The 24039-nt window shown below is 56.6% G+C and overlaps 2 protein-coding genes across 3 annotated transcripts in view; one reads left to right on the plus strand and one right to left on the minus strand.

The window, feature by feature from the left end:
• SSH1 (slingshot protein phosphatase 1) overlaps positions 1-13490 on the minus strand; it is a 34169-nt gene extending 20679 nt beyond the window's left edge. Inside the window, exons 1-2 of one of the 2 annotated variants that reach the window (XM_084538802.1) lie at positions 13348-13490; positions 9645-9685 (exon numbers count right to left, since the gene is read on the minus strand). In XM_084538802.1, the coding sequence (XP_084394928.1) occupies positions 9645-9685; positions 13348-13413 (107 nt within the window). In that variant the 5' untranslated portion in view covers positions 13414-13490. Of the gene's footprint in view, positions 1-689; positions 840-9644; positions 9686-13347 lie in introns of those variants that run through there. The other variant, XM_084538803.1, reaches the window with a different exon arrangement.
• A 2252-nt stretch (positions 13491-15742) lies between these two features.
• DAO (D-amino acid oxidase) lies at positions 15743-23602 on the plus strand. The gene is made up of 11 exons (XM_084538828.1): positions 15743-15883; positions 16300-16504; positions 16634-16748; positions 17063-17139; positions 17467-17532; positions 17794-17848; positions 18224-18328; positions 18411-18493; positions 19678-19795; positions 19996-20094; positions 21466-23602. The coding sequence occupies exons 2-11, from the start codon at positions 16311-16313 to the stop codon at positions 21595-21597; spliced, it is 1044 nt and encodes a 347-aa protein (XP_084394954.1). The 5' UTR covers positions 15743-15883; positions 16300-16310; the 3' UTR covers positions 21598-23602.
• Positions 23603-24039: the final 437 nt, after the last annotated feature.

Genomic DNA, 24039 nt, shown 5'->3' on the forward strand with positions numbered 1-24039 from the left:
TTCCCAGTTGCAGGCAAGTGAGAAAGCTGTGCTGCAGGAGCAGAAAAAGCAGGGAAAAGACAATCCACACGGCGATTCTTTTTGCCCCCATGTATGCATCTGTATGGAAAGGAACTGGAAAGCAAAGCTAAAGAAACAACTGAGAACAAGATTTCTTTTCTAATTTAAATGTTGTCTCCTAAAACACACATAAACCTTAAAAAAAATGCAGCTTTCCTTAGGTCAGACTGCTCGGACTTCCCCAGCCTCACCTGCACTCGCTGATTTTCCCTGATTTGCTCGGTTTTGGAGGGGACCAGCATGGGGCTGTAGGGAGAGGCAGCACACCCCAGTGCCTCGCTGCCAAGGCTGGGGTTTCGTTACCCAACACTGTCCCTTATCTCCGCTCCAGGAACACTTTACCACCCTCAGTCGCTTCATACAACTGCTCTAAAAGACAGCTAGCACAATAAAAGTGAGAAAAAGGCAAGACACGATACTCCAACCCAGTTTAAAAACAAAAACTCTTTTAAATCCTGCCGTCCCAGTAAACATCTAAACTCCATATATATTTTTTTTTAAATCTCCCAAAGAACAGAAAAAATACTACCATTAGAGAACACCCCCCGCATTTGACCCCCAGCAGCAGTGATAAATGCCCAAGCAAGCAGCGTTTGTTAGCAGCATAAAAAGGAGTGGTTTATACATACTAATTTGGACTGGTTTTCTTTGAACAGCAGAAGCATTGTGCCGGCCCAAGAGTCAGACAGAAGTCAGTAAATTCGAAAAGATTCATAACTAGCCGTAAAGCTCACATCCTTTCGCTTCTAAGCCCATAAAAATCAGAAAAAGGAAAGAAAAGGTTGGTCGTGCATTCTGTGCGGAGCAGAGAAATCGCCTCTGTGGATGCTACCCAGGAACTGGATGACTTTTACGGAACACTGTGTCTTCCACTGATATCCTGGCTTGAAAAAGCACTTGTCCTAACATATCCTGATGAAAGAAGGCCATTCAGGAGGGGGAAAAAAACAGCTGAAGCTCGTCTAATCACTTCCCTCCTCCAGCCTGGTGTTGTTTGTTTGTTTCCTCCCGCACGCTCTGAGCGCGACGCAGGGCGCAGCAAATGCACAGCGCAACAGCCTGGCCTCTGGAAGGTCCACGTTCACTTGGACGGGATGAAAAGCATCGTATTGACTGCTGCCTGAGTGTGGTTTACAATTAAAACCCAGCGTGGCAGCGCCGTAATGTATATGTGACAAAGGAATTAGCTGCCAAGTTAAAATACTTCTTCACTTAGGGTGCATCTCGGTGCGCCGTGTCGCGGTGACTCGCACGGTACCGAGCTCCTACCCAACAAGAAACCCTTTGAGGTGGCTCGGTATTTATCTGTTGGTGGCTGGCTATCACTGAATTCACTGAAGACTTGTTTGTTACAGACCCCTGACTAGTTCCTTCTGCAGGCACAAACCACGATGACACGCTGGCGCTCCCCAAGCACCACCAGCCCTGTGGGAGGATGAAGCAGCTCTCTGTTCCACCTTTACCCTGCCCCACTGGCACGCACGACAAAAACCACCAATTCCCTGGATGCCCTTCCAGGAATCCCAAGCAGTGCAGCAGCCCAGGAGCCCCTCTCAGCTCTCAAATAAATGCCAAGCCCAGGGGTTTCGTCGTGGCCTGGGACATGGTGCTATCTCAGCGGGACCACACCAGCCCCTAAGGGGGGTAAAATCTTACTCTTACAGGCACCTGGGAGAGACCTGTGTGAGCAGGAGGGTACTGACAGCTACATTTCTTTGCTGTCCATGAAGCAGAAGCCCTTCTGCACCTGGAGCTGGGCAGGGAGAGGCCACAGCACTGCCAAGACACGGTCCAGCACCTCCTGACTTCACTGTCCCTCGCCCCATCCGCTGGCTCTGCGCTGCTCGGCTCTGAAAGGAAATATTTCTTCCCCTTTGGGAAAACTCCAGAAGAACGTGGCTGCAACACACATCAGTCACATTTCAAGTTGCTTAAGAACACAATAGGCAGTGCCTTTTAATCGTTTCAAAATGCCGCTCCCTGGGCCTGCAAAAGCAAACAAGCAGTCTGGTAAAAAAACTCTGGGATTCGGAACAAGAGGCAGAGCTGCTCGAGTTACCGGACGGACAGACCGAGCTGGAAGCCAGTTGCCAGTTACAGAACGATTTTCCCTAAGCAGCTTGCTTTGCTGTTGTGGCTTAAGGCTGTGGTATGTCCCAGGAATAAAACTTGTATGCCTCGGGTATTTGAGTTCCCTGCTTCAGTGGGGAATCTCACATAATACGTAACCATCATCAGGCATTGCAGGATACGAGAAAGCACTCTGCTGGTGTATCTTATAGCTACTTAACTCATTTCATCCCAAAATAAACATCCGTACACAGATGTTAGTACACAGAACACCACTTTCAGCGGGAAGACTCGGCCAAGCCTAGGGCTGATTCAGCAGCCTCTTACTACTCTGAGAATTAAAATATTTAACTCAGAAAGGCAGAACACAGGAACAGCGTGCTGCCCAGGCACCCTGCTGCTCCCCAAACTGCCCTGTGTGCGTGAAGCCTGAGCAGCTCATCCCATCCCCACACCTGCAGCGACTCTTCCTATTCCTGGAGCTGTAATGAACTCATTACCTTCGTGTTTGCTGCTGATCACAATCACTGCTGGGATCTCCTTGTGCCCCACCAGGGGAGCGAGGCACCTACCTTGGGCTTGCTTCAGCTCCTCTAGCTGGATGCTAGCTGTAAGCTCAATCACCCCCTCTGACACTACTCCAGATGCCCTTTCACAGGACCTGCTCACACGGGAAGCTCTCTCTGCTTCTGTTTAACCTTCCATCTCCAGCAGTCCCTCTCCGTTGACCTGTGCTGAGCCTGCACAGTTTGGGTGCCGTGCTCTGTTGCAGCCAAGCTCTGTAACGGAGCCTTGCCTGTGCACAGGGCCACGCCACGCTCTCCTGCCACTAAATCTTTGTCAAATTAAGCTCCTTAATTTCCCCCTCATTAATGGAACAAAACGTGCATGCGGTGTGGGGGCAGAGGAGGTCATCCATCAGGGCTGAGCGGGAGCTCTCTGGGGACAGAGATTGCCTCTGGGCTCCTCTAACAGCAGGCTCGGAGCAGCAGCGTTAGGGCAGGAACACCGTCCTGCCCCAGCACAATTACTTTGGGCATCCATCAGCACAACGGGTAGTAGCAGTTGTGCTCCTCACGTGGCTCCTACGTGTTATACACACGGCAGGTCTCCCAAACGCCGCCAAATTAAGAACACTTCCCTTTGCCACAGCTTTTTGGGTAAGGGGGAGGAGAACTAATTCCCCTCACTGACATTTTCTGCTCAATTTGGAGAAAGCCCAGCGGCTCCAAGCAGTCGTGCAGGGACACGAAGCAGCCCCGAAGGCCCTGAGCACAGAATTGGGCCCGGCCCCAGGCTGCTCTCAAAGCACAGGCGTTAGGACAGGCCACAAACACTGAGGGCAACACAGAGCCATCCCAAAACAGCGAGATGAACTGAACTGAGACCCACACATCAGAGGGAAGGGAAGATTTGTGGCGACACAGAGCAGGAAGACGAAGGGGCGGCACACACACCCCTGCTTCCCAAGGCAGGACGACACCCGGAGCACGCTGGCTGCTGGCTTTGGCGTGACAGATAGCAGCCAGATAGCGCTTCCTGACCAAAAGGGGCCTTCGGAAGGGGTCTGAGCGACACCAAACAGTGCTGGGGAAAAATTCACTTCAAAAGCTGCTTGCTGAGGCGCTACTGTAAAACCTGAGAAACAGAATGGGAGCCTTCTGAGGCAGCAGCAGGTCCTTTCTCACGCTTTTAATAGAAGTACTTCGTGTCTTTCCAAACGGCCTTTGCTCTGTGTCACATGGCAGTCACAGAGAGCCCAGGGCCACCATGAGATGAGACAAAACACCACAGAGTCACTGTTACCAGCACGGCCGATGGCACCGCCATGACCGCTCCACAAGGCCCAGGCCAAGCAGAGTGCTCCCCGTACAGCAGGGCAGGGAAAGACCCAGCCTGGGCACACCAAACACAGAATTAAAACAAGGAACTACTGTAGATGTGAGGAGGTTTTGTGACGTGTTCACAAACAGCCCTGTGGTGTGAGCTGGAGGTGCCCAGCACACCTCCGGACACCGGGGAGCACTGCCAGCATTGTCACCTTGTGGTGCTCAACCTCTGCCGAGATCTCCCCAAAACTCCTTGAGTTGAGGCAGCTGCCTTCAAGGGAACTTTTGGAAATGTTTGCCTTCTGAAATACTATTTTACTACAAAAAAATGTGGGGCAGGAAAGCTCCTTCCACACATGTGGCTACGTCAGTGTGTGGCTTGGATGGGTCATGGAGTCCCCGCTTTCGGCCTTCCCGAGCTGAAGACAAGTCACTCTGAGAAGAAACCCAAATCATAAACTGTGAACCATGGCAAGGTCCAAAGCTCCTTCAGACACACGGGGACCATCTCTCTGTCACTGACAGCAGCTGGGGCACCAACAGGTCACCAGGGGGACCAGGGCAGCAGCCCCCATAGCTGGGACAAGCATCTCCCCATCCATCTCGGGGACAGCGGTGCTGGCAGGAAGACCCAGCGGGTTCCCCCTCATGTTTCTAGCGCTGCAGCAACAAAAAGGAGAGTCTGAGCATGTATTGTTTGGCTGCAAGGCGTGGGCCACATTCACAGCGCAAGAATGCTGAGAAGGGTTTGAGACACTGCAGGCCATTCACAGCGCCAGATACAAACTCTCCTCCGGCACAAAGAGGAAAAAGAAAAATGAAATCAATCATGAAGGCCACAAAAGCTAATTTCCTAGCATAAATAGACTGCTAATGATGTGCCTCCAGCCGCTGCTGCCCACCCTGTGCATGCAGGGCACTTCAGCTGACTTCACCCCGGCCCCATGCAGATGCAAGGGGGACAGACGGTGGCCGTGGCACTCTGTAGGGTGCAGAAAGGGCCACGGACACCCCGGCTTCGTCCCCACCCTGGCTCCATCACGGCACATCAAGTGGCTGCGGTGCAGAGCGTGACCCGGATAAATTGGTGGAGCCCTGTCCAAGAGAAAGGGCAGGAAGAGGGAAGCAAACAAATTAGCAGGCTCGCTCCCCGTTCCAGCAGAGAGTTGCGCAAAATGAGCAGAACAACTCCCAAACGGCCAGGAAAGAGAAAATTCTAGGAATCCCTAGTACTTGATGGTGAAAGGCCAAATAAAATAAGAGATTGTTTCACAAGGAAACAAAATAAACCCTTTTTGCTCATCCCATTAATCGCAGAGTTCAAAAAGGCACGAGGCTGATCACAGCATCATGCAGCTATGCGATGGACTTGGAGCTAACGCTTCAGATTGCAGCGAGCATTTCTGAGATTCCCACTGAAACATGATGTCATTTCTGCGATAGCCACGGCCAGATCCTCTACGAACCTCAGCCTGCCTGGCCAGCAGCAATAAAGAAACCTTTCTTTCACTCCTGGGAAAAGGCTTTTTGCTGGGACCCTTGGGTGGCTGTGATTGCCCCCATGCGATGCCAGGAGAGACAGCAAACGGTGCAGGGAGGTGCAAGAGGAGCACCCAAATATCCCAGCTGCTGTGGCTGATGCATCCGAGGCAGAGCCTCCAGCTCCTCAGGGAGGAGCAGATCCTGCCCCCATCTGTCCTCATCCCCAGCCGAGCTGTCGGCACATCCACCGATCCTCCTGCATTCCTCCTGTCAGCTCATTGTTTTAATCCTTTAAACTATTTTATTAAGTCACCCTACTTTACCCACTCAGCAGCGTCGCCCGGAGACGGGCGAGAGAAACAAGTGGAAGCTCTCCAACGGCACCGCTGGAAAAGAAAAGGAAGGTGAATAACAGATTTGGGGATGAAGAATGCAGCTTCCAAACGCAGCGAGCAGAGGTCAGCCAGGACTCAGGCAACAGGATGGGAAGCAGGGCTGAAAACTCTACAGACAACAGCGGCACAGCAACCCAAAAAATAGCTTAGCCGCCGGGTTTCAGAATGACTCCAAAAAAGGCAGCGGAGACCAGGGAGTACTTGACACATTGGTAATGCGTAAAAATAAAATAAAATAAATCTCAGCGGATCACACGGGGTAAAAGCAGGTCAAGAAGTGCTAGCTCGATCCAGACACCCCCTCTAGTGTTTAGCTAGAGGCAGCCAGCCTCCCCAGCTCCCCCGAGTGTGTGCAACCAGTATCCCACGAGGAGGAGCACCCCTGGAGGACAAGGAGCACCCCAAAAAGCAAGGAGGTTGCTGGCCAGGGAGTTAGCTAGCTGCAGAAGGAAAAGGCCTGGTAAAACCTTAGGAGCATTTGTTTTTTATCCCTTCCCTCCAAACCTGGCCACCTTTTAAAATCGTTGCACGGAGAAGCAGCCAGCCACAGCCCCAAAAGCTCTGCAGATGCCCACACGCAGGCACTGCGAGCAGCCCCCCAGGCAGCGGGCTGCGTGGGGATGGGAGTGTTGGAAGTGATGGCAGACAGGCAAACAAGCAACCTGGCAGCTTTACAGAAAACCTGAAGGGAGATTTTGTGCCGTTCCCTGCTTTTCTGGATGCCTTGGCCACCCGATGCTCAGCTCCAGAGGTTTTCTGCCCGGCTGCCAGCAGCACATCACCGTGCATCCCCCTGCAGCCTTCATTTCTGATTCTTGCAGCGTGGATTTCCTTGAGAAACACAGGTGAGCTGGTGTGGTTTTGGCAGGTTTGTAACTCAGGGACTGGCAGTTTCTGCCAAACAAACAAAAAAGGTGCACGGGAGGCTCAGCTGTGCCACCTGGAGCCCCCCAAACCTTCTGTCTGCCCTCTTAATGTGGCGGGGGAAGCTTGCAAGGTTTATACGCTCACGTACCGGTGGCTGGGACAGGCTGGTGCCCTGTGCACTTCACATCCTCCAAAAAAACATCTTAGGAGCACTTGTCAGGCTGGCCACAGCTTGGATTTGCATGAGAAATCCTTGACTCACAGATCTTGGCAACCCATTATCAAAGATGAAGGTATTTAAAAATCAAGAGGCATTTGGAACCAAAATATTTTTCTGACCCTGCTCTTTAACGCCTAAATAAACAGCAACCACGCTGGCCTTTTCCAGGAAAAAAAATTAATAAAATCATTCAGCACAAAGCCAGTACCTTTGATAACAGGGCCAGTGGTATTTTTTCGCCTCGAACTGCTGAGGCTTTAGGAAAAAAAAAATAAAAAAAAAAAAGGAAAAAGCTTTATGTACAATTCCTAAAGGGTCTGATCACCACATCTGCAAGCTGGCAGGCCGGCTGCTGTTACCCCACCTCCAGCCAAGTCAGCTCATCGCGTTGCTCAACTTCAAGTCAGCAAGAGTTTCCTGGAAAGGCCAGGCCTTCGCTAAGTGTCAAATCAGTGCACGCTTCCTCAGCTCCCCGCTCTTTGAACGGCCCCGCACAGCCCAGCGCACGAAGCGAAGGCCTAATTTTATCTCCAGCGGCTTCCACGGCCGCACCGACCGGCCAGCAAGCAGCCGAGGGTCACCGGGCTGTGATTTTGCCTCCCCATTGTGTGGAGCACGCTAAGGCAGGATGCTGCAGCCTCGCCAGGATGTGATTCAGCGTCCTGTTTTGAAGGCTCCATCAAGTCAGCAGCTTCTGCCATCTCCCACCACGGAGCGGTGAGGCAAGGAACGCAGCAGGGAGCAGGACCCGTCGAGGCCAAAACAAATTCTCCACACAAATAAACCCTGAAGAAGGCTGCCCCAGCCCCAAGGACCTCCCCAGAACCAAAACACGGCCACCGGCCGTTCGCTCAGTGCTGCCACCAGCGAAACACAAACAGAAATCCCTAAAAAAATGTTAAAGGCCGAGGTAGGAGGAAGCATTTTTGTGCAGTTTTGTGCAGGACCTTGGTGCAGCGCAGGCAGTCACACAGCACCACTTTTCCACCTGCTGAGCCAGGTGGGAAGCAGGGGGACACAGGGCCACCCACCCTTCCACCCCATTTTGAAAGCAGCAGCTGAAAACCCTTGACTCTTACCACCAAAAAGTTTTAACACCGAAAAAAACTACACAGATCCAACACTGACTCTGAGCGTTTCAGAGCAGGAGGAAATAATGTCAGCTGTAGGCAGCAGATGGGAACTGGAGCAGAAAGGGGCTCGGGGACACAAAGTGACTTGGCAAGACGCAGAGGATGGCACTGGGAAGGAGGGGGAGACCCTGGTCTGTCCTGCACCCCCCGGCAGCACACCGGTGCTCCAGGCAGCTCCCTCCACGTGGAAACCACGAAAATTTGGCATTTTAGCATGACAGAAACCATAAGGAAACAGACCAAAGAGGAGTAAAATGTGCAGCCAGTTCTAAAACTTGGAAGAAATGGTTTGTGTCCCAGTGCTTTAGAGAGAAAAAAAATCAATAGCTCACGTAACCAGATCCAACTCTGCAGTCCAGAATGAAAATCCTGGAATTTTTTGGAGTGAATGAAAATAATCCGTTCAGCAAGCGGATGGAGGAGGTATGCCATAAGTGTGTAGTAGCACATTCAGCCCGTACCAACGACGTGCAGTTTGAGCTGGCAGCAAGCTGGGCTCTGGTTTCCAACACCCCTTCCTTTCTCTATAACCATCGGGACACCTCTGAGGCTACAAAGCCAGGCCCTGGACCGCGGACCCCTGCACCCAGGGCACGTGTGACAAAGCACAGATGTCACCTAAGCCTCCAGCAAGCCTAGCCTAAGGTCTAAAAATTCACAAATACCATCTCAGCCTGCTCCTGGGTTTATTTCGGAGGAGACAACCTGAACCCTGAGCTGCTGCAGGAGCAGCAGGGTGAAGTTGAGCAATCCTGCCACCCCATGGGCACCGGGTAAAGTCTCCGGGATCCAGCCCGGAGCAGCTCAGCACGGAGGGGAGGTGGGATCCATCCAGCCCCCACGCAGAGGAGCTGCATTTACCATTTAAGCTGGGTCTGCATCCATGCCACAAGTTTCCTGCAGTCCTCGGCAGCGTTTTCCCCCCCTGAGGACAGCAAAGGGTCAGCACAGAAGCCACCCTATTCCCTAGGCGTATCCGGCAATTAATTACCAGATTCTTATCTGGAAAATCGTGCATGGAAAGGAATCCTCGAGGGGCTACCAGGACCTCAGTACCTTACATCCATGTAGCAGCACTTCTCAGTGGCCAGGAGAAAAGCGTCGGATTTTAAGCCCAGCCTCATTGTGTCCACGCCCCGTGATCACCCCGGTCAGCACCCCAAAAACACCCGACATCCATCCCGTGCAGCAGCAGTAGTGGCTTCGCTCTTATCTGGAGCAGGAAAATTGGAGTAGGAAGTAGCTACGAGAAGGGAACAAGCCTGCTGAAGCTCTGCTGTGTTATCTTTTATTTTCTTTTTTTACACTTTATCTCCCAAATTGTGGTTCACAGGTTAGAGGTTGAGCACCGTCCGCAGCAGCTGGATTTGGAGTGGCCAACCCACATGGCTACTCGGCCCCATTAGGTTTTTATGCCTTAAACACCGGTCCCAAACTTCAACTGATAAGGGCAGGGCCGTCCCCAGAGCTCAGCTCCTGCAGGGCCGGCCCCGCAATCCCCCCAGGCAGGCGTGCGTGGGCTCGGGGCTGAGATGTGAGACAATTAACAGCAGTGGAAACATGCTTAGAGCCAACGAGCTCTGCTTACCTCACGTTTAATTTACGCTCCTCATCGCTGCCAGCCTCCAGCTGCGGGGAGACAAGAAGGACACAGAGCAAGTTACACGCCGGTAGTTTCCATGGGACGAGTTAAAAAAAAAAGAAAACCAAACCAAGGTGTGCTTTTTAAACCCACCGCAGCAGGGACGGGCTCGGGGTGGCCGTCCCCGGGCCATCCGTGCGGGCAGCACCCGCTGCCGGGTGACAGAGGGGCTCACGGGGCTTCTAAGGCTCTTAGGGCCTAATCCTGCAGCTGGTCCCGGCGCGCAGATCGCTTTGAAGATCGACCTGGACGTCACCGGGAGCACACACACACGTGCAAACAGCGCCTGGCCCGAGCTGCTGGCACTTCAGAACTGCTTTGGGGTGTGTGGGGACAGCTCAAATGCCCTCCAGATGCAGCCACGAGGGCCCAGCTGGGACCCTCACGGGCACCGGTTGAGCTGGGGCAGGCCCTTCAAATTTTTGCGTTTTCCTTACAAGAGCCGAGCTTGATTTCCAAGAGAAGCGCTTCCACGTAACCTCGCTTCCCAGCCACCTCCTTCAGCTTCCCCGCTAGCTTTTGGGGTAAATTCCCTAACAAAGAAAAACCCAGAATTGTGGCTAATTGCATCCAGAGCTCAAAGACGACTCTCCTCTTTTGTCCCTGCATAACCAGAGAGAGGAGGAAGGGCCACGAGCATCCCTCAGAGGTTGCCAGGTTGACACTGGGGACACCCAGGACCTCAAGGATTGCTCTGAAAAGGGGAAAAACCTTCAGGGAAACTTACAGCTCGCTGGACACCAGAGCCTCGTTAGCTCGGAGACACAGACTGGGGGAGAGTGGTGCTCTGTTAGCACCCGGAGAACATTTTGTTATTTACTGCAGCGTTGCTGAAAGCCCACATCAAACAGGGCCGCACGAAGGGTTACTTGTTTCCAGGTGGTTCTTGCAGGACTCAAAAATAAGCAAACAGCCTCACGCAAAACACTGAAGTTTTAAAGTTTTGAGTCAGTGTGCGTGTGCAGGGGCTGGGTTGTTCCTCAGCCCCTTGAAATTAAAATTTGGGAGGTCGCAGCTCGCAGGAGCGGCCCCGTTTGCGACCTGCCAGAACCAGCGGTGCCCAGCCAAAAAAAAAAAACCCAAAAGGCAACCACACGGCCTGGATGTCAGACACCCAGCCACCCGGGGGAAGAGAGAGACACAAATCCCATCTAAAACCACGGCAGCTGACGGAGATCTGGAGGGACACATACCATCATACCGGCCCTATTTTTAGGTTGTTTACACCGCGCGGCCGCAGCCCGGGCAGCACCCGCAGCACCCCAAACCCCCAGCCCGCGGTCCCCCACAACCCGGGGCAGGTCCCCGGCCTGTTTGTTTGGGTCCAGTCACACAGCAACGGGCCGGAGAGCCAAGGTTTTATTTTTTTTTTTATTTTTTTTTAAACAAACGCCGCCGTGAAATCACAACCATGGCCAGCTGAGATTCCGCAGCTGGGCCAGCCCCGACGCCGCCTCGGGTTCATCGTCCCGACTCTCCTCGCTGCTGAAAGGCCCAGAGGGATGAGCTCGGCACCACAGGCAGCATCGAGCACTCCCCTTGGGGTTGAGCATCCCTCCCTGCCGCCAGGTTTCCCCTCCCAGTTTGGGCAGCCCGGCCGGCAGCACCCCTCGGGGCTCGCCGACCTGAATTATCCACGCTCCCCCCGCAGATAAAACACCCCTAAGAATTTATGGCCTGCCACAATAACACGGCAGCAAGCCCCTCGCAGGCAGCAGCATCCATTTTATAAATTCCTTCAGCCTGTGAGAGAGGAGAGGCTGCAGCAGCTCGCTCACACTCAGCGGGAACATTTGGTCATCGCTTTCCAATAAAAAAATTGTAATCCTGGTAATTATTCACGTAGGCTAACGACCCCGGAGAGCCTGTACCCCAATCCTTGTACGATCAGAGACAGCTGGCACTTTTTGGTGGCACTTTGCTGTGAAATCAGCTAGATACCAAACCACGCTGAATTTTGAGGAGGGTGTTTGAAAGCTGGATGGGTTTTTCTGCCAGGAGGGAGCACTCGCACAGGACAGGGGCCGATGGCTCCTGGAGAAAGCCACCGAAGCACACGGGAGACACAGAGGCCCACGGGCAGCAGCGTCCCACCACGTCTGGGGCGATGCCACCCCGTGGTCACCCTTCCAAAAACTGCTCCAGCAGCCCCCACACCCCACACAACACCTCCTGTGGGTACGGGACAGCTCGGGCTCCTGCCCCACCTGCACCAGTTAAACCCAGTCTCACGGCACTGGCTGCAACTGGGTCGCAGCCCGCTGGTGTCTGCAGCTGCGGGAAGGGCTGAGGATGAGGATGGGGATGAAGGGATGGGGATGAGGATGGGGAGGAAGGGCTGAGGATGAGGCACTGCCTGGCAGCACAGCACCGAGCAGCCCGCAGGCTCTCAGCCCTCAACCCCACGGCTTACCGGGGGTCACGGCGACCTGGTGGGGCACAAATAGGATCGTTTACCTGGCGGGGCACCGAGGAAATAGCAGGGAGAGGATCCAGAGAGAAACACCAGGCCTGTCTTTGGGGGTCACCCAAGAGTCGGGTTAGGAAGGCGAGGAGGAAGCGTGGGGAGGGTGAAAACACAGCGGGTGTGTTCAGGAGGCACGTGGGGGCTGCGGGGAGCGATGGTGGCTACGAGGGATGGGGCAGGGAGAGGGGTGAGTGGGGCTGCAGGGGGGTTGTGGGGGTAGCGGGGTGATGGGGGAGCGCAGCAGAGCTGGGATGGATGGATGGGGAGCTGCAGGGTGCGGGCACGACGAGGCCTGTGGTGAAAATGGGGTGTGGGGATGGGGTGCAGAGGGATGGGAGCTGCTATGGGGTGAAGCATGGATAGGGCACAGCGGGGATGGGAGCTGCTATAGGGTGCAGCAGGGATGGGGCATAGCGGGGATGGGAGCTGCCATGGGGCAGAGTAAGGATGGGGCACAGTGGGGATGGGAGCTGCTATGGGGCAGAGTAAGGATGGGGCACAGTGGGGATGGGAGCTGCTATGGGGTGCAGCAGGGACAAGGCACGGCAGGAATGGGAGCTGCTATGGGGCAGAGCAGTGATGGGGCACAGCAGGGATGGGAGCTGCTATGGGGTGAAACAGGGATGGGAGCTGCTATGGGGTGAAGCAGGGATGAGACACAGCAGGGGTGGAAGCTGCTATGGGGCAGAGCAGGGATGGGGCACAGCAGGGATGGGAGCTGCTATGGGGTGCAGAGGGGATGGGGCACAGCGGATATAGGAGCTGCTATGGGGCAGAGCAGGGACGGGGCACAGTGGGGATGGGAGCTGCTATAGGGCAGAGTAAGAATGGGGTGCAGCAGGGACGGGAGCTGCTATGGGGTGCAGCAGGGATAGGGAACAGTGGGAACGGGAGCTGCTATGGGGCAGAGCAGGGATAGGAGCTGCTATGGGGTTAAGAGCTGCTATGGGGTGCAGCGGGGATAGGGCACAGCAGATTTAGGAGCTGCTATGGGGCAGAGCAGGGCTGGGAGCTGCTATGGGGTGCAGCGGGGCTGGGACACAGGCGCCCCCTCCACACCCCCAGCCCCACACCGGGGGGGGCTCCCAGCCCCCGGGCCGCCCCCTCCCGGTTCCCGGAGCCCCATCCCGGCCCCATCCCGGCCCCCCATCCCGGCCCCATCCCGGCCCCATCCCGGCTCACCTCGCTGGTGCTGGCCGAGGAAGCGGCGCTGGGGGTGGGGGAGCGCTGCAGGGTGACCAGCGCCATGGCGAAGGAGGAGGAGGAGGAGGAGGAGGAGGAGGAGGAGGAGGAGGAGGAGGAGGAGGCGGCGGGGCCCGGGTCCTGCCAGGCCCCAGCGGCTGCGCAGCCACGGCCACGGCTCCGGGCCCGGCCCCGGCGGCCGCTGCGAGGCGGGGAGGAGCCGGGAGGGGAGGGGAGGGGATGGGGAAGGAGGGAGGGGAAGGGGAGGGGATGGGGATGGGGAGGGGTGATGGTAAATGGAGGCCGGTGGGGGGTGCTGCGGGTGGAGGAGGGGGGAAGGGGGTAGTGGGGAGGGGGTCTGCGGTACTCGGGGATGGGGAAGGAGAAAGGGATGGGGAAGGGAAGGGAAGAAATAAGGAAGGGAAGGGGAAGGGATGGGGAAGAGATGGGGAAGGAAAGGGGAAGGGATGGGGAAGAGATGGGGAAGGAAAGGGGAAGGGATGGGAAAAGGGATGGGGAAGAGATGGGGAAGGGGAAGGGAAGGGGAAGGGGAAAGGGTGGGGATGGGAAGGGGAAGAAATGGGGAAGGGAAAGGGATGGGATGGGGAAGGGAAGGGGAAAGGATGGGGAGGGGAAGGGGGAGAGATGGGGAGGGGAAGGGAAGGGGAAGGGAAAGGGAAGGGATGGGGAAGAGACGGGGATGGGGAAGGGATGGGATGAGGAAGTGAAGGGGAAGAGATGGGGACGGGAAGGGGGAGAGATGGGGAAGGCATGGGGAGGAGAAGGGGAAGGGAACAGGAAGAGACAGGGATAGGGATGGGGAAGAGAAGGGGAAGGGAACAGGGAAAGGAAGGGGAAGAGATGAGAAAGGGGAAGAGAAGAAGGCCTGGGGGGGCTCCTCGTTACGGGGTGTATCAGTAGGCAAGGCAGAAAGGCTTTCAACTAAAAGAGGTAAGGCTTAGGTTAGAGATAAGGGGGAAATTCATCCCTCAGGGGGCGGCGAGGCCATGGTGTGAGCTGCCCGGAGGAGCTGGGGGTGCCCTGGCCAGGCTGGATGGGGCTGGGGGCTGTAAGCGGTCCCCACCAGCCCACCCCGCTCCATGCAGCCCTGCTGGTGGCTGTTTGGGGTCCCCCCATCACTCACACAATCACAGGACATCCTCCGGTGGTCCCGGCCACCCCAAGGAGGTGTCGTAGGGGTGGGACGACGTTGGTGAAGGCACCAGCAGGGCCCCGGCCATAAGGGACAGCCGAAAGGAGCCCTTTGGTAACTGGGCTGAAGAAAGTGTGAGGGGTCAGCGGAGCCAAAAGCAAGAGGCCGACAAGTAATAGGGTAATTAGTGTAAGAGGCTTTGCTGGTTGTATGGAAAGCCCTTAATAATTTAGGCCTTCGAATGGCTGCCTTTTCCCCTCTGCGATGCTGCGGAGAAAAGCAGGGAGGGGTGAGGGTGGCCTGGAGCTCGAGGCGGACATCTTGATGAGGATCCAGCTCTTTCCTCAGCCCCCTTCATGGGGACACGTTGTGGAGGAGGTGACGATGGGGCAGAGCCGGCAGCACCCGAGCTTCTCCCATCTGAGCGGGACCCTTGGGTGCTGCTTGCACCCATGGTGACCCTTGGGAGCCGTTCATGCGGCAGGGACGGAGGCCCCACACTGCTCACCCCATGGCAGGAGGGAGGGTGGCAGCCCCCAAAACGCTGCTCAGGGGCAGAGACGTGTGCGAGCGCCGCTCTGCTAACACAAGCATTAAAGGTGCCAGGTGCTTAAGCCGCGTGAGCCCGGGGACTTACAGCTCCTCGCCATCCCCCTGACCCCATCCTTCTGCTCAGCCCAGATCCTGCCTGCCCGTGGCTCTCCCCTGCTGTTTGTGGGACCGAATTCCCTCTGTTTGGGCCAGGCCATGCTGCACGGCCAAAATCCTGGGCCCTGTGCAGGTCTGTTCCCGTCTCTTGTATCCTCACCACCTCCTTTGTAAAACCTTCAGGCAGCTCTGCCCGAGCACCGCCTGCGCTCCCAGGGCTGCCTCTGCTGCTGCTCATTGTATCTGCACGGAAAAAAAAGCCTTTTTCAGCCCAGAAAACGAGCGGTGAAGCCCTCTGCCTTGGGCAGCACAGCCCCTGGGGTCTGTCTGGAGAGAGGCAACACTATTTTCTCTCTTACAACACAAAATCTGAGGCTGAAGCATCCCCTTCTCACAGATCCCGTGGCTGGGGCGTCCCGTCCCCCGTGTCCCCATGCGCCAGGCTCCCATTTTTTCCCATCCAAGCCGGCAATCACCATGGTGACACGTGGCAATGATGGCACTTTGCCACGGACCACGGTGACCCCAGAGGAGGGGCTGCGGGGCTGGCCTCCAAGGGCACGGGGGCCTCCACCTCCCGGGGTCCCCAGCGAAGACTTTGGCCCCATTTTGCCCGGCGCAGGGGGGTGGCTGCGAGCCCTTGGCACTTGGACCTTGGACTGGCTGGGCTGTAAACAAGCCTTTCTGCTGAAAGCCTTTGAAAACTGCAGGGGCTGTCCCGGGGGTGCTCGGCAGGTAAGTTGGTGAAAAATGGGGTGTTTCTGGTTTTTGTTCACCGGCCGGAGAGTCTTGGCTTGTGCTGCGGGGCCAGGGTTAGCAGAGGCAGCCCCGATTCCTGCTGCCCGCGGTGCTCCCCGTCCTCAGGACTCGTCCCAGCCCAGGCACAGTGCACCACAGAGGTGCTTCCAGAAATAAAACCGTGCTCCAGAATTTATTAATCCTGCCCCAAAGCCCCCCACTTCCTCCTGGCACCAGTCCTTGGCTGTTTTCTGTGTCCGTGGGGCTCTGTCCGTGCTGCAGGGCAGGGAAGCTCCCACAAGGAGCTGTGAGGGCACTGAGGCAGAATCGCATCGTGTCCTACAGCACCCAGCACCGGCTCCAGCCCCAACACCACCTTTCGGGGCTTTTTCCACCCCCATTTCACCACGCAGGGGCCTCAGCCATGCGTGTGGCCGTCATCGGGGCCGGGGTGATCGGCCTGTCCACCGCCTTGTGCATCCACGAGCGCTTCCAGCCCCTGGTGCCCTGCCTGCAGCTGGAGGTCTACGCCGACCGCTTCACGCCACACACCACCAGCGACGGGGCGGCGGGGCTGTGGCAGCCCTACCTGAGCGACCACGGCGAGCTGCAGGAGACGTGAGTCAGCTCGCCCGGCCCTCATCGTCCCCTCTGCTCCTCCGGGGCCGTCCCCACCTCGTTGTTTCTCCCCTTTGTGGCTCGGTGGCGGCCACAGGTGGAGCCGGTGCCGCCGTGTTTTCCCCGCAGGCTGTGGAACAAGGAGACCTTCGACCACCTGCTGGGGTACCTGGGCTCGCCGGAGGCGAAGGAGATGGGGCTTTTCCTCATTTCGGGCTACAATCTGTTTACACGGCCTGTCCCGGTAAGGAGCAGGGCACAGGTTTGTGTTTCTTCCCCAACAACGCTCTGACCGCTTCCAAATGGCTCCAGCGCTCTGCCTTGTGACACTTTCGCCTGGAGCTCGGTGTTTTCTGGCTCCCTCAATGCGATATTTGTCCCAAGGACGGGCTGAGGGTGGAAGCTGGCAGAGCCTCGCTGCCCACAGTAGTGCTCAGGATGCCCTGGGACGGGGCTGGGCAGTGGGGACATCCCCCCGGCCACTTTTTTCCCTGTCGTGGTGGCACTGCCAGCTGGTTGAGGTTCCCTAATGACATGGGGCCTTCTCCCCTTCCGCAGGACCCATCCTGGAAGAACATTGTCCTGGGGTTCAGGAACTTGACACCGAAGGAGCTCGAACTCTTCCCTGGTTATAGGTATTTTCTGTCCCTTTTTTCGGAGGGTCACCGATGGGTTTTCCTCTGCCGGCCCATAGGGGAAATGAGCTGGGCTTCATTGCAGCTGCTTCCCTTAAAATAGGTGGGAGTCCCTGAGAAGAAAACAGCAGGGATGCATGGAAACCATGCCAGATGGTGTTGAGCTGGGGGGAAAAAAATCAGCAGGAGGTGCTAACGCTGTAAACGGGGGAAAAAATAGCACCAGTTTGTGTCCTGGGGATTCGAGTCCTGAGCATGGGGCAGGGGGTGGCCGCCCTGGGGAAGCTGCTGCGGGCTCTTATCGCTTTCTGTCCTCGTTGCTTGCAGCTACGGCTGGTTCAACACGGCGCTGATGCTGGAGTGCAGGAGCTACCTGCCCTGGCTCACCAATAGGTGAGTACGGAGGCGATGCTGCCCTGGTGCTCTGCAGTGTGCTGGAGGGCGCAGCAGGGCTGGCCGAGCCAGTGGGTGCTCCAGGCCGGCAGGGAAACGAGCTAATGATAATTGGAGACCATCTAGGAACCACTGAGGAGACCACGGATGCTTATTAGAAGGAGCAACAAGCCGTCCCTACTCTGGGCATCAATTACGGGCGCTAATTTGGAGGGTACGTTTGCTTTTATTTGCTGGCAACAGATGAACTTGCTCTTCCAGGCTGGCGCAGAGAGGAGTGAAGTTTTTCCACAAGAAGGTCAGCTCCTTCCAGGAGGTGAGCTGGGCATGGGGGCCGTGGCAGAGGAGGGGGGAGCACGGGGTGTGATGCTGGGAGGTACGGGGCAGGGATTTCTGCCCTGACCCAGCCCTGCAGCGCAGCAAGCATCTGGCTGGGGTACAGCGAGGAGCCATCAGGCAGGGGCAGGACTTCTTCGCCTTAAATGCAAGCGTTTTCCTTGCCTGTACCTGTGGGATCTCAGCAGGATCTGTGCCAGGGAAGCTGTGCCCTGGATCTGCCCCTCGTGTTGGATCCTGCAGCGACCGCTCGGCGTGGCCACGGTGCAGGAACCTGGAGCCCCCCCTGGGGTGGTACCCTTGGAAAGCATCGCTGCCTCGTGCTGCTCACCGCGCCGTGTCTGTCTTTTGGCAGATGTTTGCCCAGGGCGTGGATGTGGTCATCAACTGCACTGGGGTTCGTGCCGGGGAGCTGCAGCCAGACCCGGCCTTGCAGCCCGCCCGCGGGCAGGTCCTAAAGGTGAGGCTGTGCCTGCACCACATCCATCCCCCCCTGGGCCGGGCACCCCGCTCCCCCCTCACCTCCTGCCTTCCTCCCCCAGGTGCAGGCCCCGTGGGTGAAGCACTTCGTCATCACTCACGACGTGGACTCGGGGATCTACAACTCGCCGTACGTCATCCCGGGGTAGGTGGCAGCGGCACGGCGTGAGCGGCGATGCTCGGTCCTCGCAGAGCACCCACACCAGCACGGCTCCCTGCTGGCATCTGCCCCGCAGAGCCCTCATTACAGCAGCCCTACAAGATGATTTGAGCCCTATAAACCCGGCCTGGATTCGTACCTGGCCTGATGCTGCTTTTATTTGCTGCGTGGGAGGAGAGCAGGAGGATGAGGGCACTCAAACAAGGCTCAGGTTGCCCGCAGGGAGCCTGCTCCAGCCTGGGGCGTGAGGGAGCCTGGCTGCTCGGAGCAGGCAGCTCTTCAGAGCCCTGCTTTCCCCATCCTCTGCCCCCTACCAAGGACCAAACCCATCCCAAAACTCCGTGAGTGGCAGTGCCCAGGCAGAGCCCAGCTCCCCGCACTTACCTTGCGCTGCCCGCCTGCCTCCCACCGGGGGCTTTCTTAGGGGAGCAGGGATCTCTGTGCGATGGCATCATACGCTCAGAGAGCTAAACTGCAGGCTGAATAAATACGTGTCTGCTGCCCATCCTGCCTGCTGCCCCCTGAGAGCGGCTCTGGCAGCAGAGAAGGGTTTTGAAGCTGTAACTCGAGTGCTGCGTTTCTGGTACCTCCTCTATGTCAGGGTTAGGCAGCGAGCCATTAGGTAAATAGGGACTTTGAATGCTCGCAGCTCCCAAGCGAAGTATTCCAAGCTGATTGCTTATCGCAGCCCCAGCTGCACGGTGATTCCTCTCCCTGGGTGCATTTTGCTGGAGCTGGCACGGCCGAGCACCGGGCTGGCTCCCAAAGGAAGCCGCCAGCTCCTGCACACAGGCACAGGAATAGTGACAGGGCAAGGGGGAGAGGTTATAAAGTAAAAGCGGGGAGATTTAGAGTAGATTTAAGGAAGAAATTCTTCCCTCAGGGGGTGGCGGGGCCCTGGCGCAGGCTGCCACTTGTTCTGCCCAGGCATGGGCCCGTTGGGTGCTGATAGTGCTTAATGAACGACTCGGGCTAATTACCTGTGGCAAGGGAGCAGACACGCAGGCACCGCTCTCTCGCCTGCTTGGCACCAGGGTCTCTCAGGCAGGAGCACGCTGCAGGCTTGGGGCATGGCAGAACCCAAAAATCACACCCACACCGAGTCCCTGCCTGCTGACCCCACCAGGAACCCCTGGGGACCCGTTCATTGCTTTGTGCTCTTGGTGCAGGAGTGAGTTCACGGTCTTGGGTGGGATATTCCAGCAAGGCAACTGGAACGAAGAGAACAGCGCCCAGGACCACAAAACCATCTGGGAGAGGTGCTGCAAGCTGCTGCCTTCGCTCCAGGTGGGTGCCCCCAACCCAGCGCCGTGGCACCGGGCACGGGCGTTGAGGACAAGCCCCCAAAATCTGGATCTTCCCATCAGCAGTGCCCGCCTGCCTTCAGCAAGCCAGGAGAGCTGGCGGGGTTTCTGTAACCCCGTTGTGCTTCCAGCTGCCTAACGAGGAGGATTGCCGGGCAGGGGCTGACGGGCTTTTGGTTTCAGAAAGCAAAGATCGTGGAGGAGTGGAGCGGCTTGAGACCGGCGCGCCCCAGGGTCCGCCTGGAGAGGGAGACCCTCCGCCACGGGCACTCGCAGGCAGAGGTACCGTGCACAGCCCCCCCAGTGCTGAACATCGTTAACCACGGTGCTAATTATGTGCTGATCACAGCACGACATCAGCACCTGCTCAGCCGCGCTGCCCTGCCGTCGGTGGTCCTCGTGACACCTCCCCCTTGTAACGGGGAAATCCTTGGGCCCTTTTTATCTATTTATTTATTTTTTGAAGGATTTTATGGGGAGAGTGGGCAGGGAGTGCTCCTGCCAAAGAAAAAGCTGCAGCTGGAGCTTAGTCCTTCACAAACGCAGACACTAAAAAAGAGTAAAGACTAAAAAGACCCTGCTGCTCCCAGAACCACGAGGCACACGGGAGCCGTGCAGTGCTGGTGGTGTTTGTATTGATGTGATTTGATTTTCTGCTGGGAACCTCTGCATGCAGCACTTGTGCCTGGGAACACCAAGTCTCCTTTAAAAAAAAGGGCAGCACAAAAGAGATCGTGGTGAAGGCAGAGACACCCGTGGGGCTGTGGCTGCTGGGGGGCTGATAAATTCATCTCAGCACAGGTAAAGCCAGGTGTCTGCTTCAGGCACGAAGGCGATGCGCTGCTAATGTCATTTTTAAGAGGAAGGAGACTGGGAATGGCAGGAGTTCAGTGTGCTGCCTGCCCCTGCACCCTCAGCTCAGTGCAGGACCGCATCGCTCCTTGGCGCTTCTGTCTGAGAGCCCAGCAGCAGAGCTGCAGAGGGAAGCCCTGGTTTGATTGCCTGCATATGTAGCTCTCCGTAGCTTTGAAGAAGAGATTAAAGCTCCAAAGGGGATGGTGACTGCAAAATGTAATTAAACGTAGTGAAAATATATTCAATTTTTAGCTGGAGAGGTTTGGGAAGAACTCGGTGTATTTAGGCAAAGCCCAGAGCATGGTTCAAAGCAGCGCCGTGTGTGAATTAATTTACAGATCGCTCCATTCCTGTATCAGCACATCATATCTCTGCTGCCTTGGTGCAGGAGAGGTGTAGCTATCGATCCCAGCAGCAAGACGGGCTCCAGCTGAAGCAAAGTCATTTCCTTTGGCAGGAGCAGGCGCTGTGAGGCACCAGCACCTCGTGCTCCGAGCACCACAGTGTTCGGGGGGCCGGAGTTGCAGGGGCAGTGGCTTCAGAAGGGAACAAGCAGAGGGTGGTGGAGCCGTGCTGGGGGCTCTGCAAGGCTGAGGCAGCCCTGGGGGAGGTGTGGGCATCTGTGATCTGGGGGCAGGCAGTGGGGCAGCGAGGAGGTTGAGGTTTGGGGGGACACGCAGCAGGAGGGCTTCCCTTGGCGCCCCACAGGACTCAACCTAAAGCCAGGAGGGATATTCCTGGGCATCACAGCGGCTCCAGGGGCTCCAGCACAGCCCTGATGCTTTCTCCTCTCCCCAGGTGATACACAACTACGGGCACGGCGGCTTCGGGATCACCATCCACTGGGGCTGCGCCATGGCAGCGGCCAGGCTGCTGGGGAGCATCCTGCAGGAGAAGCGGCTGGCCGGGCCGCCCCAGTCCCACCTGTGAGTTGCTGCCTGCTCAGCCGGGATTAGCGCGACAGCAGTAGCTTAGAAATCACAGCAGAAAGATGCAAATAAGGTGGTGATGCACACGTGGGCTGCTCGACCCTCCTGCCAGCTTCGGCGCCGCTTCCCAGTGTCTCATTTTCGGGCCGCTGCCAGTTCTGTCACTGCCATTAGCCAGATGGCTGAATTTCCTCCGCCGTGGCCTCGCACGCCCTACCTAAAGGAAGTGCTTTAAAATACGGACTCATTATCTGTGGCAAAGTGCACTTCTGTCCCGGGGATCAGTCTGCAAAGGGTTCGGCTGCAATCCCGGCAGTCCTCCTGTCCAGGATGGGATCTGAAACCGAGCCGGTGCCACCCGAGGTCTTCACCGACTGCCCAGACACCCAGAGCCTAATTAGATTTGCAGGCTCCCCCCGGGAGGCAAAAGCTCCTTAGTAGGAAGAAGCTGTGGAGCTCCCAGGGAAGTGACCACCGCTCTGAGGGCACGTGCTCCGGCTCCGCCAGCTTTCCGTAATGCCAGGACCGAGCACGGGTCCTGCGGCACCTGGTTAGTGTAGCTGGCAACAGGCAGCAGCAGTTACCTAAAATGGGCTTTCCAGATGATGTTTTTAGTAACAAAAGCAACATGTTCCAGCCCCGCGTACTTGCCAGGTTCTATATATAGCAGAGAGCAGACGCCAAATAGCCGCTCTTGGCCCTAAAACTCCCACGGGCGCTTCGGTTCCTCGTCTCCTTTGGCCGTGAGAGGGGCCGGAGCAGCAGCGCTGCAGCCAGGGGGGAGCTGGCATTGGGGGGCAGCTCTCCGAAGGGTCAGCCCTGCCAGTTTTCCTGTGCTGGGTGCCTTTCTTGCTCTGCAGACTTCACAAAGAGAAAGGGTCGAGCAGCATTAGCCTCAAACCCAAAGGCAGGCGGTGATCCTAAGCCCAGTGCCTGCCTTGGGATCCTCTGCAGCCCAGCCGGCTCCCTGCTCCTTTCTGCTGCAGCTCCTCTCCCCCTGGATGCCAAAAATAGCCTGGCTGGGGATATACGAGGCAGTGAATGAGAGAGGCTGCCATGCAGCCGGGCTCACTTCGCCTCCTGGGGCCCTGGATTTGAAGCAGCCCGTGGGAAGGGCTCGTTTTGTGGCCACAGCCCGGGCACTGCTGTGCTCTGCCGAAGGATCCAACTCCCGATGAGTTGCTTCAGGTTCCCCAAGAAGAGTAGTGATGAGCACTCCGTGCTGCTGGGGTGGGCTGCACACAAGAGATCTGTGCCCCGTGGGCACAATCAGGTCTCATCTCAGCGCCACGGAGGTTGCTGTGCCCTGGGAGACCTTCCCGTGGCACAATTTTCCACTGAGCACCGTGCGACTGCCCACGCTGTGCACTTTGCAAGTCAGAATGCCCTGAAAAGCTCTGCTGAGGGCAGCACCTAACTGCTTGTCCTCTTACAATGCTGGGAGGTGGTGCACCTCTGCAGCCTGTTAAAAAAAACACAGAGACACAGGAGAAATAGGAGCCCTTGTGGTGTCCGGCCTCTCTGCCAGGAGGGTTTCCCACTCCACCTGGCAGCTCACCTGATCAATTGCAGCCACGTTCGGAGGGTGACAGTCCCGAAAAGGACAGCGATGGATGTGATAGAAAGGATAGGTGACAATAGATGGAGAAAATTTACCGTTGATTAGCGTGAAACTTAACGGGCTGTGGTGCTTCTGCAGTAAAAGCCGTTCAGTGCCATAGCATCCGCTCCATTTCATTCATTCCGAATTCGGGAGTTACACTTGGGAGGCAGGGGGGTAGCAGCAAGCCATAAGCGAGCTTGCAATAAGCTTTTGATTCCTCTGATCTTCAAGCCGTTAGGAGCAGCTGTCCTGCGTGGGCCAGGAGACAAACCCGATCTTACACAGCCTCTCGGAAAACAAGCAGGAGTGATTAGGTGTTTAATTTTATTTGCAGCCTAATTGTGCTTAGTTGCGAAAAGGTCACAATTTAATGTGTGTGCACAATAAAGGTCATACTCAAACACCTCCTGTGTGATGCTTTCTCTTATTAATGACAGCGCGGGTAGGGCCTCAAATGCTGATTTAATAGAAACATTTCAGCAGATCATCATTCCCTCTCCCCGGTGTTTAACTGCATGTTTCTCCTGAACATTTCATCCCGTAGAAGGAAAAGCCATCATTTCACTTTCTGAGTGGACATTTGAACCTGAAATACCCTGGTGTGAAGTGATGTGGTTGCCTGCACGTTGCTGCTGATAGCCCCCGGCCCGCTATGAACTCCCAGACCAGGACAGAAATGTTTGGGACGCTCTCACTCGGCTCAGCTGATCGCTGTGTTTGGAGACCAGAGCCACAGGACGGGTATTTTACGCTGCTGGAAGCCACAAATGAAACACGGCGGGGTAGAAGTCATGGAGATTTATGTCCGTTTTTGCGGCCACGGTAAGGTAGGAGAGAAGC

This window comes from Aythya ferina (assembly GCF_964211825.1).
Source record: "Aythya ferina genome assembly, chromosome: 17".
NCBI lineage: Eukaryota > Metazoa > Chordata > Aves > Anseriformes > Anatidae > Aythya > Aythya ferina.